At 41.6% G+C, this 14,196-nt stretch overlaps 1 protein-coding gene across 1 annotated transcript; it reads right to left on the bottom strand.

Annotated features, from left to right (window-relative positions):
- Positions 1–214: 214 nt before the first annotated feature.
- Positions 215–10,627, bottom strand: SLC35G1 (solute carrier family 35 member G1). Its single transcript, XM_037905551.2, has 3 exons — positions 10,327–10,627; positions 4,817–4,997; positions 215–4,210 (listed from the first exon to the last, which is right to left on the bottom strand). Exons 1-3 carry the CDS (start codon positions 10,556–10,558, stop codon positions 3,451–3,453), a joined length of 1,173 nt encoding a protein of 390 aa, XP_037761479.1. The 5' UTR covers positions 10,559–10,627; the 3' UTR covers positions 215–3,450.
- Between the last annotated feature and the right edge of the window lie 3,569 nt (positions 10,628–14,196).

Consider the following 14,196-nt stretch of genomic DNA (forward strand, 5'->3'; position numbering starts at 1 on the left):
CCCATTGATTTTAATAGACCTTTTTATAATAAAAATTGTATGCAGTAATAGTGCATAATATTCCATAGAAAAAAATTCCTAAGAAATACAGTACATTTGTCCAATTTCATAAAAATGGTTTAAAAGACACTAAAAGATGTTAAACATTAATGCCATGTTTCTGATTTAGAGGTTGAAAAAATAGCACCTGAAATCCTGAGAAATTTGTTGCTCTATAATTCAAAAATGCCTTTCCAGAATAAGAATATTTTCTGGGGGGGGGGGGGGGGGGGGGGGGGGGGGGGGAGAGGGGAGGGGAAAGGGGAAAAAAAAAAAAAAGACTTGGGCCAGAAAAGTTACCTGACAACTCAATTTCAATCTGATATAGTTTTAAAGACTGCAGTGTAAGCTCCTGAAAAGCAGATATTTGAATGCCCAGTATAATTTATTAAAATTAATAATTAAAAGAGAAGCATTTTCACCAGCTACTGCATTTTAAGGCAGTTATTTTAGCCATTCCATAACTATTTTCTTCAAAACTGTCCAAATTTAACTTTTTAGCTATAGTTTAAGAAAAAAAGCATCTGAAATTGGTTTCAAAAATTTTTGAGGTGCTTCAAAAACCATACAATACTTAAAATGATTTACACTATTAAAAATGAATCTGGAAAGACAAGTTGTAGATGCTTTATAAACAGAACAAATAAATATATCAGCACTGCTGTATATCACTATACTCAAGGTCTTCCTCTCCATATTGTTTGAGCAACCACCATCTAAAAAGTTTTTTAAATCCAAATGAAGGCATTGCCCTTTTTAAAGAGCAAAAAGTGTTATAAAAGAAATTTGCTTAACTCAATTCATAACGAAAGTAACATAATATAAGCCCTATCTTGCAAGATAGTGAATGCCTGCAACTCCCACTGATTTCACTGGAAGATGCAGGTACCCAGATATTCAACACCTTGCATCATCAGGCCCTAAAACATCTGGGACAACAAAAAATTTGTAGTTCAAACAGACCGCAAAACCAGTTTTATTGTTTTCCTTCTTTCTATACACGCAATATTGTGAGAAAGTTTGGGAATAATGAGTGTGAACGGTCATGGAGAACCCCAAAGAAATCAGTTTTGGACAAAAAAAATTACTTTGCCAGTTTGCTAACAGATGTTTGTTTTAAAAAGGATTAATAAAAATCAGTTTTAAGACTGACTTGCTATATCTCATTTACCATAGACAGTAAATTACACTTAAGGTGAAGGTTTGAAGAAGAAAACTTGAGAAAAAGATTTGTTCTAAAGTTACTAAACCAATAAACTGTCTATTTCAAACCTGCATATTTTCTATACTTAAGTAAATATTCGTATATAAGAAGAAAACAAAACCTCTCTTCAGTAATGCAGGCTACTAAATCATATGCATCAATTTATAATAATTCAGGGACAATGTATGATTCAAACATTTTCAACATAATTTCTAAAAAAGACAACCCTCCATAATACTTATGATTCTGTATTGTTGAAACTGGATCATTGTTATATTTTCATCCTTTTTATTAAGTTTCCTTAATTCCTTTCCCTAGAGTTTTGATCTTGACATCAACAAAAGCAGCCTCAAACCCACAGCATATATTCTGAGGCAATCTTACACAAATATGGCTCATTTCTTCTAGAAGCATCCTAAAGCACTTTACTAGTGTTATACATGCAGGGATCACTTCACCCAAACCACCGCAGAGTGGAGTGCAACAGTTTTAACAATTTATCTCATGAAAGTGATGGTACATATATAAATATCTGTGCATCAAGATAAGACTATATCCATTATTTTATGTCAGTTTCCACACACAGGATGTATTCTTGGGTTACGACTATAAAAGAGCTTCCTCTTTCAGAAAACAAGAGGAAACAATGTAATTGCCTGAAAAACGCCACAGGGCACAGTGTAAAGGGTCTCAGCAAAGTAAAAATTAAATTAATCTTAAAACTCAATTGGACTGAGACCCACCAGTAGATCACAATCCATTCTGGGAAACCACTATGTATTATAGTGATCTTCTTTTCCTGCCCATAAAACTGGGAAACTGGACTCTATATTATAATATTACCGTAATCATTGCTATCAAAACATAGTCTTCAAACATTAAAAATGACATGCGAGGAGTGCAGGGTACATTTTGTACATTCTCCACTATGACGCTGGCTAACCAGTGCTGTTTGTGGAATCTCTAAATACCTTTCATTAGCTAGTGAAAACAAGAAATGGGAGGTTTTACAATAAAACATTAAACGTAACTGCAGCCAAGAAAAGTGCAACTTTTTTTTCCACAAAAATACTTTACACAAAGTATTAAACAAAACTGTTGAACAGCATTTTGAGTAATCTAAATTAAATACCTAAAAAAATACAAATAAAATATTTTTTGCATAGAATTAAAGATAGTGCAACACAGCATAACATTTTGTAGCATAAGAAATGGTCAACTCACAAAGGGCTATACTAACAACCATTTTCTTTAATCACTGAAATTGTAGCAACTAAAGTAGTAGTAAATCAATGTGACTTGGTCTATTGGGAAAGTCACTTTAAATTAAAAGTTAACTGACATAATGTTACATGTTAAGCCACTGCAAATAGTTTTCAGATTTACTTTGGCATTATCAGCCCTGCTCTCTTTTGATAATCAGAAAAACAAAAGAATTTTCAAAAATAATATGGAAGATTAAAGAGCATATGTTTATTTAGAACCCAATTAAGAAAAATCCCTACATATCCAGCTTCTGTTTCTGCAGAGATTTTTGGAGGCTGCCACATGTATCAGCCTTGCATGCCTGTTGTACAGAAGCTGTATTATTTTGTTGTTGTTTCTTTTTGCTGAATGGGGCCCTAACTGTTTGGAGTAAGTGTATTCATGAAACTATGTCACTGAACACTTCTAAGATTAAAAATAGAAAATTTGAGTAGAGTTAAGAAAAAATAATTAGACTCCACTGCCTTGCTCCTCTTCTATTCAGTTATACCTGTAGTAAGTGAATGCAAAGTACTACCTTAGAATGGTAGACTTTAACTCCCACTTTACAGATGGGTAAGTGACTATACAAGGTGTAAGAAATGGAGAATCAGGCCCAAAAATTTTAAAGAAACAACACTAGTTTGTGGGAAAGAAAAAATAACTTCTGTATACAGTTACTGCCTGTTTAAGATAGCAATCAGGAAACAGAGACAGCAAGATCTGTGAAAATACACCAATGCCTTCCTCAGTATTACACTGAGTAGCCTATGCTGAACCAGCTAGTTAAAACATCTGCTATGCTGCTTGAAAGTCAGCTGACTCCTCCTCTTGGGGACAATTTGGTAACAGAGTTAAATAAATGAAATATTTTAAATAAATAAAATATATCTTACTATAAAATATATTTTCCCAAGATTATGATGGTTATCTTTGTTTCTGTGATGAAAGTGTCTGACTTGCTAGATTTCATTTTCTTTAGCCTTTTTTGAATTCTGTTGCCACTTACGAATGGCAGTTCCAGAGCTACTGGCTACTACACAAAGGGCACCACCCACCGTCCACCAAGTTGGCAGATGATTGAGGAAAAGAATCTGTAAGATAAAAGCGAACACCACATCCATGGTTTTCATTATGGCAACAGGACCAGCCTTCTCTATCTGTAATGCTTTTGTGAGAAATATCTGACCCCCCAACCCTAACAGTCCAATTAATATTAGGAGAAATCTATCTGTACCACAATATGGTAAAGTCCATTCATCTATTACAAACAGTGCTACAATGCATACAATTAATCCAATTACTGCATAATACCAAATAGACAAAAAATAATGCACAGATTTTCCCATCTTTCTTAATATAACAAAAGTTGAAGCTGTTGATACTGCACTTATAACAGCAGCTATTGTTCCTTTAAGATGATTTGTATAGCTTCCTTCAATCCCTATAATATTGGATCCAAACAGAAAAGGCGGTCTTGCAATAAGAACCACTCCAGTGATCGTAAAGAGGGTAAAAAGAAGATCCCAAAGGCTGTATTTCTCCTTGAGAAATATCCAGGCTAACAATGATGTAAAAACTGGACTGCTGAAAGTTATAACAGTGGCATCAGCTAGAGGCATTACTTGGAAAGCATAGTAGAGAAGAATCATTGCACCAGAGCCAAGGAATCCTCGAAAGAAAAGAAAAACTCGTTTACTTTTTGGTCCCAAAAACCCTGTTCTGAAAATTAAAAAGAAAAACAAAGATATAATCACATTGATCTCATAGCCTGATGATTCATAATCAAACATTTAATTTCACTACATTCATACCCTCAAATGAGGGACTTTTTTATCATGAAACTGTCAGAATACCTTAATTTGGCTCTCTGCAGAGATTTTTTTTGGATTACTGTAACACCCAGAAGCCTCCATCAGAATCAAGATCCCATTGTACTAGGTAGGCATTGTTGTACTGCTTGCAAAATAACTCCATAGAAAATAATATAAAGAGAAATCCTACTAATGACTTTCTATTTTTAAGGATAATATCTCAGAGTTTCAGTGAGGTATTTTTGGAATAATCCCTTCTTCTACTGCTCAGAGGCTCAAAATATTTCAGAGATGTTTTCTGAATCTCAATGTCATTAAGAAAACAATGCTATTTATTTAGTGAGAAGTTACAAATGTTTCTTGAGACATTTCTCTTCTTCAATTAAATCCTGAATTAAAATAATACTTGCAGTCAGATTTACTTTCCAATTTCATTAATGATAGCTGTGGATATATTATTACCTACAGAACATTAGGTACCTCACAAGATTTTGTATTTAGACATAATACCTACTTGTAGTATATTAAACCAGGAAGAACAAATGCCATTTGGAAAACACATCGAAATGCACTGATTTCCACTGAATGTACATCTTCAATTTTTTTAAGAAACAAAGAAGCCACTGAGAAAAGGAAGGCAGACAATATAGTATAAAACAAGCCAAGTCCTGGGCAGGTGAATTTCTTCTTTGTTCCTGCAACAGATAATAAATTTCCAGTTAGTAACTAACAGTAATTTACCTAATAGTAGGTTTTTCAGTTGTATTTGAAATTATGATTGTCCATATGATGTAGTTATATGGGGAGTCAGGGGAAGCAGCAAGGGGTGGGAAGGCAAAAGAAACAAGAGAAAACTACCACTTTTATTCATTGTAAGTACATCCCAAGTCACTTGTGTCCACCACATAGCCCCTTATTAATATTTTCTTAGATCTCATGTATAGGAGGTGAAATTCAATACATAATGGCATTACACTCTTACAAATCACATTTTATTTGTCAGCTTAGGTGGTTTACATTTTTGGTTAATATCAAAATATTTGATTGTAATTTGAGAAATTCATTGCATCTGTGGTCCCCAAACTGTGGTGCAGACCCTTCTAGGGGGGCACGAGGGAACATTCAGGAGGGCATGGCAAGACCCAGGCCAGCCCCCACAGGGGGGCGGGGGAGTACCACCCAGCCCTGCTCTGCCCCCAGGCGCAGCCCCGCCCCGCCCCCACCTCAATCCCCAGCCGTAGCTCCACTCCTGGCCCCGGCCCCAGCCCAGCCTCGCACCTCAGCCCCCAGCTGTGGCCCCGCTCCTGGCCCCCTTAACCCTTGTGGGGGGGGGGGGGGGAGGGAAGGGGGAGAGGCACAATGTGAAAAGTTTGGGGACCACTGGATTACATGGATCAGGTTTCTTTCTGACCACTGCTCTAGGTTTGAGGCTTAGAAAATATAACTGTGAAAGTGTACTAGCTGCTGCCAGGTCATGAAACACTGAACCTTAAGGCATATACGTCACCTTACTTCATTAAAATTCCAAAGACAAAAATCTTTGTTTAAAAAGCCAGTTAAGGTTGCTAAATGACAACAGTTACCTACCATACCATCTAAAAAACCTAAACACTTTAAATCAAGGAAATGATTTATTACGTATAACATGAATCTTACATCGTCTACATAAACAGTATAAAGTAATGCATATTTCATCATAACACAACCCCCTAAAATCTATTCTATGGATTTCTGGAGTTTTGGGGGTTTACCAATATTTTCTTGTAACAGATACTAAAATGGAAATATTTTTAATTAAAATAATTTTAAATTTGGTCAAGTGTTCAATTATCATGGTCTTGTTAAACAGACCTTACATCTTTGCCAGTTCTATAGACACAGGAGTTTCATCCCTGAATTCATCTGATTCCATCTTCCAGTTTCCCCCCCTTAAGAAGGTCCCTAACTCTGCTTCTTTGCTGGTCTTGAGGATCCCTGCTACTTCAGGCACCCTAAAGTGACATTTTTCTCCCTCCTCCTGGTCCCCATCTATGTCCCCCAGTGATTCACAAAATGGCAAAAGGGGTGGAGATGAACTGCTGGTGACCTGCAACATGCCTCCAGAGAAAACAGGATCTCTTTGCAAAATAAGATGAACACTCTACTCACTGAACTGTTAACTGAAGGAAAGTTAGAATCTCAAGGGTACAGTATTAGCAAGGAGTTCTCATGTCATTAGAAGGGAAAAAATGATTGTACATATAAAAAAAAGCATAATATTTTATGATGACCCTAACTTGTATGCCACCACATAAAGATAATAAATGGAACAGCCACTCTAAAGAAGTTAGTTGTGATGAAAGATGGCTCCCCTTAGATAATGGGGGAGGCAGGGAAGCTGACAGATCTTACGAGCACAAGGAATGATGTGACAGGACACAGCAGAAAGTTGCCTAGCAAGCAACCAAGAATCAAAATAGGGATTTGTTATATTTAATTAAGAAAGATTGTTCACAACCCACTTCGACCCTCCTTGGAATCATGACTCGAAGGTTAAGGAACTGCTCTATACCATCTAAAAGATGAGATTCCAGGCTGGCCTAATGTTTTATGACATTGGGTCCAGCTTTAACAGTTCTTAAGATAGCAGACATTAAAATCAGGTTGGAATTGAAGTGGGCTAGAGGGAACAGGGAAGGCAAATGATTACCAAAATGTCGTCACTTTAAGGTTCAAAATCTCACACCACACTAGAGTGGGAAATTAATGACATTTCCAATTGATTGCAACATTTGTTTTAGCTCTAGTAGCTCATAAGAAAGCAGTCCTTAAAACTGTCACTCATCTTCTGTGCTATTCTGGCACTAGCCTAGAATTTTTAGCAATTGAAGACTAGTGTAAATTTTAATCCCTGAATAACATAATTGTCCCCATTGTGCAAGTAAGTCACTCTCTTTCTCTCTCTCACACACACACACACACTTTAAAATTATTGCCTGAGATATTAAAGTAAGGAGATTCAGTGACCTACAGCTGAAAGAGGAAATCCAAACCCATGCTGGTCCAGGGAGGGAAGCACAAAAACAGAAAATCAAATTCATATTTCCTGCATGGTAGCCTGTTAGATTACTACAAATAGTAGAAGTCAACCAAAATAATGGGAACCCTGAAGTGGATAGCCAATCAAATTAAAGCAAGAGCTCCCACATCTAGTATAAGCTTATGATTTTAAGAAAAAGAAAATTTTCTGAGAACTCTTAGCTTTAGTAATCTATCCAGTGTACTATGCATGTCTGAAAAACGCACTCCTCCATTATGACCTAACACTGGACTGTCAGAAAAATAAAAAGATATCAGAGAACACAGAACTGAAAACAGTGGTATCTCAGATTACCGAAGCAAGAATTTACGAAATAAAACAGTGCTTCTCAATACACTATTACTGTACTAATACAATTAAATAAGACCCTCCCTCCCCACGAGGATTAAAGTTGCTCAAGTTTATTTTCTTTCAAAGAACATACCAAGAAGAAAGTACGGTAAAGCAACATTCCTACCCAACTCAGTGGAAGTCTGCAAATATTAACCTTTATCACCATGACACTCAACCACTCCAACAAACATGCATTCAGTTCAAAAATATCATTGCCTAGCAGCTTGAAAAGCTCCGAGAACAGGGAAAAGAAAGCTTTAAATGACACCTGAGCTTTCGCTACTAGATGCGTAAAGATTTAAACAGAGCAGGTGTTACAGCAGCTTCTTATAGTTTCCCTAGTTCCGTTCCCTAATCAGTTCCACTCCCCAGTCCCTTAGACAACCTCCACCCTTTGTTTTAAGCTCTAGACAGGTACCTCCTGACCCCTGCCCCACTCAGTTTTCTTCTTGTAAACTACGAGCATTTACATTTAACATGTCAAAATTTCATATGTGTAATTGTTATACTTGCAAAATATATACAAATAAAAATGTTTAGTTTGCAAAACAAAATGGAGTGGGCAGCTGAGAGATGGCAAGAGAAGGTAAAGGACATTGACAAAGAATGCTCTCCAAGGCCAGAAGAAGAGCTCCTAACCTTCATGTGTTAGGATGCTCACAAGAGAGGAATTATCTGGCAGACCTCAGGAAAGCTGCAGGAATAAGTTTGTGTCTGTGGACTTCCCAAATTCCAGGAGACAAGCTCGGGACATGGACCCTTGTTTATAAGACAGCTCAGTCAGTGAGGAACCCATCTACAGTACTCACATGCTTAAAGTTAAGCACTTGCATAAGTCTTTGCAGGATCATGGCTAGAGCCCCATGTTTTTCACAATTGCAAAATAAAATGAAAAACAAAAAATGTATAAAATTAAATGAAAAATTCCCCCACATTGATGGCTCCTGCCCCACAGGGCTGGGCCCAACTCCCTGCTCTTGGCATGGGATTGCAGCACCACTCAGGTTTGGCCAGGCTGCCCTTTGACAATCATGATGGGGTGGAGGGTGGGGATTTGAGTGAGTGGCACTGTGACCCATGGGCAGACTGCAGTGCCCTCAGTGAGAAACTGGGTGAACCTGCAGAGCAGGGTGAGTAGTGCAGCATCTCCCATCCCCACGGGAAGCAGGACCCGACCAACCCATATGAATAAAATGAAAAAGCACAAAAATCTAAAAATAGAAAAAAAAATGCAAGAATTTCATGTGGCTCTAATAAAAATAACCAACTATAAAATATAAAAAATGACAGACTATCAGAGAAAATAAAGTGAAGCAAAATATCTGTATTACCAACGAAGCCTCATAGTGGAGGCCTCATAAGTATGTGGATTTTTCCCTCATACTTCTTCATTATAAGCAGAGTATGGTTCAGAAAATATTGCTCACATGGCCAAAGTTCATTGTCCGTTATCTCTTAGTCATTTTAATTTACTCGGAACTGGCACACAAAGTTTACAATCCAAGAACAAATGCCCTCTGCACAGGTTTTCCCCACAAGATAAGCTCTAGGAAGCCAATCTCAGTGCTTGGTAAAAGAAAAGCAGAGACTTTGATGTAAGGGGTAAGGCAAGTTCAGTCTTGTTAAATAACCACTAAGCTAGGAATCAGGAACTTCAGTGCTTTCTCAGTCTTCTGGACACTCACTCATGTGGCCTAGGGCAGGAGATGTCACTGAAGCTTTGTGTCCACTTTTTCCCAGTATGTAAAATAGACCATGATATTTCTGTACCTCTGCAGAATGCTGTGGGGTCTTGTTAGGAGACGATCCTAAAGCCCTTTAAACATGAAGTTATATAGTGCTAAGGATAGTTAGGATGGTGAGTCCAAACAATCTGGGCTTCACTTCTCTATACTTGTACTTTTAACGAATTAAGGCGGTTTAACCTGGGGGAATGGGACAAACAAAAGAGCGTGAAGGGAACAGAGTAGCAGCTGTGTTAGTCTGTATTCGCAAAAAGAAAAGGAGGACTTGTGGCACCTTAGAGACTAACAAATTTATTTGAGCATAAGCTTTCGTGAGCTACAGCTCACTTCATCAGAATGTATGAAAGCTTATACTCAAATAAATTTGTTAGTCTCTAAGGTGCCACAAGTCCTCCTTTCTTGAAGGGAACAGGAGACCGAGGGCAAAATGTCCAAACGCGGATAGCTACGTGTCCTGATTCACATCCGCCGCGTGTCAGGGGGTTGTGGTTGCCCAACACCGTGGAAAGCCGACGTCAGGCCGCTGCCCAGCGCGCCCGCGGACGAGTGTTGAGGCAGGGGAGTGAGCTCTCAGCGCGCAGGGCTCGCTGGCCGTTAGCCCACGCCAAGGCGGGGGCAGACCGCGGCCGCGCTGCCCCACAGCCCCTCAGAGACCCGCACTGTCCCTGGAGACAGCGGATCGCGCCCCCATCTGCCTGGCGCCCTCAGGGGAGCGGCCGCAGGAGCACAGCTTGCGCCCAGTCACCGTGTTGATGTGCCCTGGTGCCCGCTTCCTCCGCCTGGCAGTGTCCCCCCGAGGGGCGGGGAGCCCACGCCGCAGGGCAGGGCACGGCTCCCCTCCCCCGCCGGCCGGGCTCCCCTCCTCACCGGGCGTCTTCCGTGCCCACGGGAGCCTGCAGCGCGGCCGGGATGAGCCTGAGCAGCAGCTACAGCCGCCGCCTCCGGGCTCCTGGTCGCCCGCCGCCTCCATGGCGCCCGCCTGGCACGGGGGGTGCTGCCGCGCGTCCCCCGCATCCTCCTCGCTCCGCGGCGGCGCCGGCTCCCGTCCTCCTACGGGGAGAGCAGCAGCAGCACCGCCGCTGCCCAGGTGCCGCACCATGGGGCCGGCTGGGATCTCCCGCTGGCTCTGCACGCTGATGCCGGCCAGCCGGCTCGCACCCGGCTTCCTGCGCATGCGGTGGCCCCGCCCAGGTACCGCCCCCTGGGCTGGGGCTTGCTGCAGACTGCGGGAGGTTTGTGTTTGCCCCAGCCCTGTCACGGCTCGAAGGGTCGGCAGCCGGCGCCCAGCCTCCAAAGGGCTCCCTCCCCGTCAGATACCTAACCCTCGCCTGGCCTCAGCCGGGGAGCGACCCCTGTCCCTGGGTATCCTACCTCCGCATCGCCGCTCCTCACCGATCTCTCCCCCGGAGGCCGGGCCCCACAGCTTGGGCTGCGCGGCAGAGGTTCCGCTGGCGGTAGTTAAAGTGGATTGAACAGGAGGGGGCGCGCTCTCCTCCCCAGCCACAGAAGGGAGGGAGCTGCCTGAGGAGGCAATGCCGCGCTTCCCCCGCTCTCCCTTAGGCTCACCCTGGTGTGCTGCTGTGGGTCCGTGAGCGCCCTGTGTGTGGGCTTCTGTTTAGCTGCATCCCTGATGTTGCTGGCGCAGAGGCCTTAGCTGGCCGCTAGGGTGACCACGTCCATTTCAAGGACATAAAGTAAATCTTTGATAAATGAGGCAAAGCTTATTTTTGAGGGGCCGCCGGCCGCGGCCCAGGCCGCAACATGACAGCTGAGAGTCTGCACAAACGTTTCACTGAGATAATAGTTTAGCTTTCACTTGGTCTTTCTCATTCTGCCACTGTCACTGTGCAAAATCTATCAGGGACCAACTAATCCAATTTCTGCACCAATTTATATGCCAGGCATTTATTTCCACTATCTCATTAAAAACTAATTGAATCATACCACTGAACAATGATCTCAGCAGTGACTATCATCTTTCAGAGTTCAAAAGTGCTTTTATCTGGCTGAACCTGTTCTTGTGCATACATGAATGTCCACAGGTATCATCAGATAATTTCCTGACATAGTACTTCCAATTAAGCAAGCATTGTGAGCAAACACACATTTCTACCCAATAACAAAATGTTTACAAATTACTTCGGTGCAGATCTACACAGGTATTCCATTGAAATCAATGGAAGTTAGAAGCCTAAATACGTTTGTGGATCTGGGCCTTTGAGACAGACCTTTTTCGCTCTGTCCTCCCCCTTCTCCTTTTCCAAATAGCGGGAAAAGAGCAACTCATGTTCAAGGAAGCTTATGAACACCCATCTAGCAGCAGAACATAAAGCCACATCCTGAGTCACTAAATAACCCAAGAAACCAGAATAAATCATAGGTTGAAACACTGCAAATCAATCTGTGGCAACTGATAGACAACGGAGAGGATTGTCATCTATGGAGCATGACACAAAAAGGTGCAAGTGGGAAAAGCACTAAGCTAATTTTTTAAACGACATATTCACCAACAACCAGTATCGGAACTCCAGTGCAACATCAAGCACCCCTACGGCAGTGGGATCTTCCATTCCCACTTTGGCAGAACTCCAGGCAATTTAGGCCTGATTTTGAGATGGGCACCCAGTGGATTTAAATGAGAGCTGCAGGCGCTTGACATGTCTTATAATCAAGCTATATGGCCCTGATTCAAAGCAGAAACCTGCAACCCAATCCAAACCCAATGGGGCTGCCGCTCAACTACAAGTGTCAGGCTTCGGTTGGAAAACAACCTCTTGGGTTCGAGTCGGCTCTCCTACTTCCGCCTGTGTGTGCTGCAGAATGAAATGTGTCAACGAGTCATGGCGCCTCTCACTCTGCAGCACACACAGCACAGCTGAGGGCAATGGCCAGCAGGCACAGGACTCACAGAAGCCATAGGTGCTGGAACTAGAGGTGTGGCGGGTGATTCCACATCACCTGGCTTGAAGTGATTTTCATTATAATACAGGGTTTACAATTTGGTTCAATGGCTCTCAACACCCCCACAATAAAAAATTGTTCCAGCACCCCCGGCAGCAGCCAATGCACACACCCACTGCTGCGCTAAACCAGCAGGCATGGGGATGGTGATGGCACTGACTCAGGTTCAGGGTGAAGGGTTGGGTCGAAAATGACTTGGTTGGATGAGCTTGGGTCCGGTTTACATCTAGGTCCAGGCTTCAAAATTAGGCTCGAGCAGACCTCTAATTTAAAGCCTTTTGAAATGCATGTTAAGACAGCCATTGAGTTCAGCAGGCTTTGGATCAGACCCATATGTCTAGTGACTCATTTTATTCTGCTCTCAACCCCAGTATCATTAGACATCCTCACTATGGAAATCTCTACACATCATATACAGATACAGTAGAATCCCGTTAATTTGAGCCTGCATTATCTGGCTCTTTCCATTAACCAAGCAACCAGCACATCTGTTAGCCTGAAATTAACAACCCAAAGCCAGTGGTGCTGACTCTGAGGGACCTGATTGGAAGAGAAGCCCTGGATTTCTAATTATAATTATGTATGTTCAAGTGGTGCGGCTCCTGCAAAAAGGAAACACTGCAGCCCTTCAGGAAACACGGTAGTGTTTACTTAACAAGCAAGGGCTTTAATGCTGAAGAGCACAATTGCAGGATGACATGGCTCTCAATGACAGGTTTCAGAGTAACAGCTGTGTTAGTCTGTATTCGCAAAAAGAAAGGGAGTGCTTGTGGCACCTTAGAGACTAACCAATTTATTTGAGCATAAGCTTTCGTGAGCTACAGCTCACTTCATCGGATGCTCTCACTGGGGAGGGTGTGGAAAGCAACCTGAGCTTGACTCCAGGTCCAGAAGTGGGTGATCTCTCCTGTGGCAGCTAGACTGGAGCTGCAGCCTCACACTTTCTTAATCCTGAAAGGTAAGTAAAGAAAGCTCTTTGTTATCTGATTTTTTTGATTATCCGATCTGGCTCCAGTCCCAGTTAGATCGGAGTTCACCAGAATCTCATTGTAATCTGTTCTAAAGTGTTTTACTTAAGTGCTGATTTCAAACTGTGCTCATTAAATAAAAATGTATTTCCTTCAGCTCAGGTGTGTGCATCTTTCCATGTGTGATACTGTGTGCCTCATCTCCCATCTACAAGCCCCATAATTTACAAAAGTTAATGTAAATAGAAATGTTTTCATGGCTTTTTTATTTAAAAAAAGTTAAGACTTTTTAGTGTGGTGGAGGAGGAATTTAACCATTCTCACGCAGTGTTGTCAATTTAACCACCACCAGTGTGCTAGAGCATGAGAATCAGGAAGTGAAACACATTAGAATCAAAAGTAAAATGGAGCAACTTCTATGACAATCAGGGTCCAGACAAACCAAGGGGTAACGGGGGGTCTGGACGCTAAGGTGACCAGATGTTCCAACATTTGGGGCTTTATCTCAAGGATCTTATTACCCCCCCACACTCCACTGTCCCAATTTTTCACATTTGCTATCTGGTCACCTACTGAACCCCCAAAGAATAAGCAATTGATCAACTGGTTGTATACAATGTTATTGTGTATAAAAATATGTAAAGTAAGGTCTTTTATGAATGCTTGTAATGTTCTGAACTTGATGGTCATTATGACATATGTACCCAGTGTTTACGAATTTATGTATTTGTGTAGATATAAAACAGTGCTTATAATTTGTGCTGCAATAGTCAAGCTCCACCTCATAACAGGAAGGTGGCCAAATGAG

This window comes from Chelonia mydas, chromosome 7 (genome assembly GCF_015237465.2).
Source record: "Chelonia mydas isolate rCheMyd1 chromosome 7, rCheMyd1.pri.v2, whole genome shotgun sequence".
NCBI lineage: Eukaryota > Metazoa > Chordata > Testudines > Cheloniidae > Chelonia > Chelonia mydas.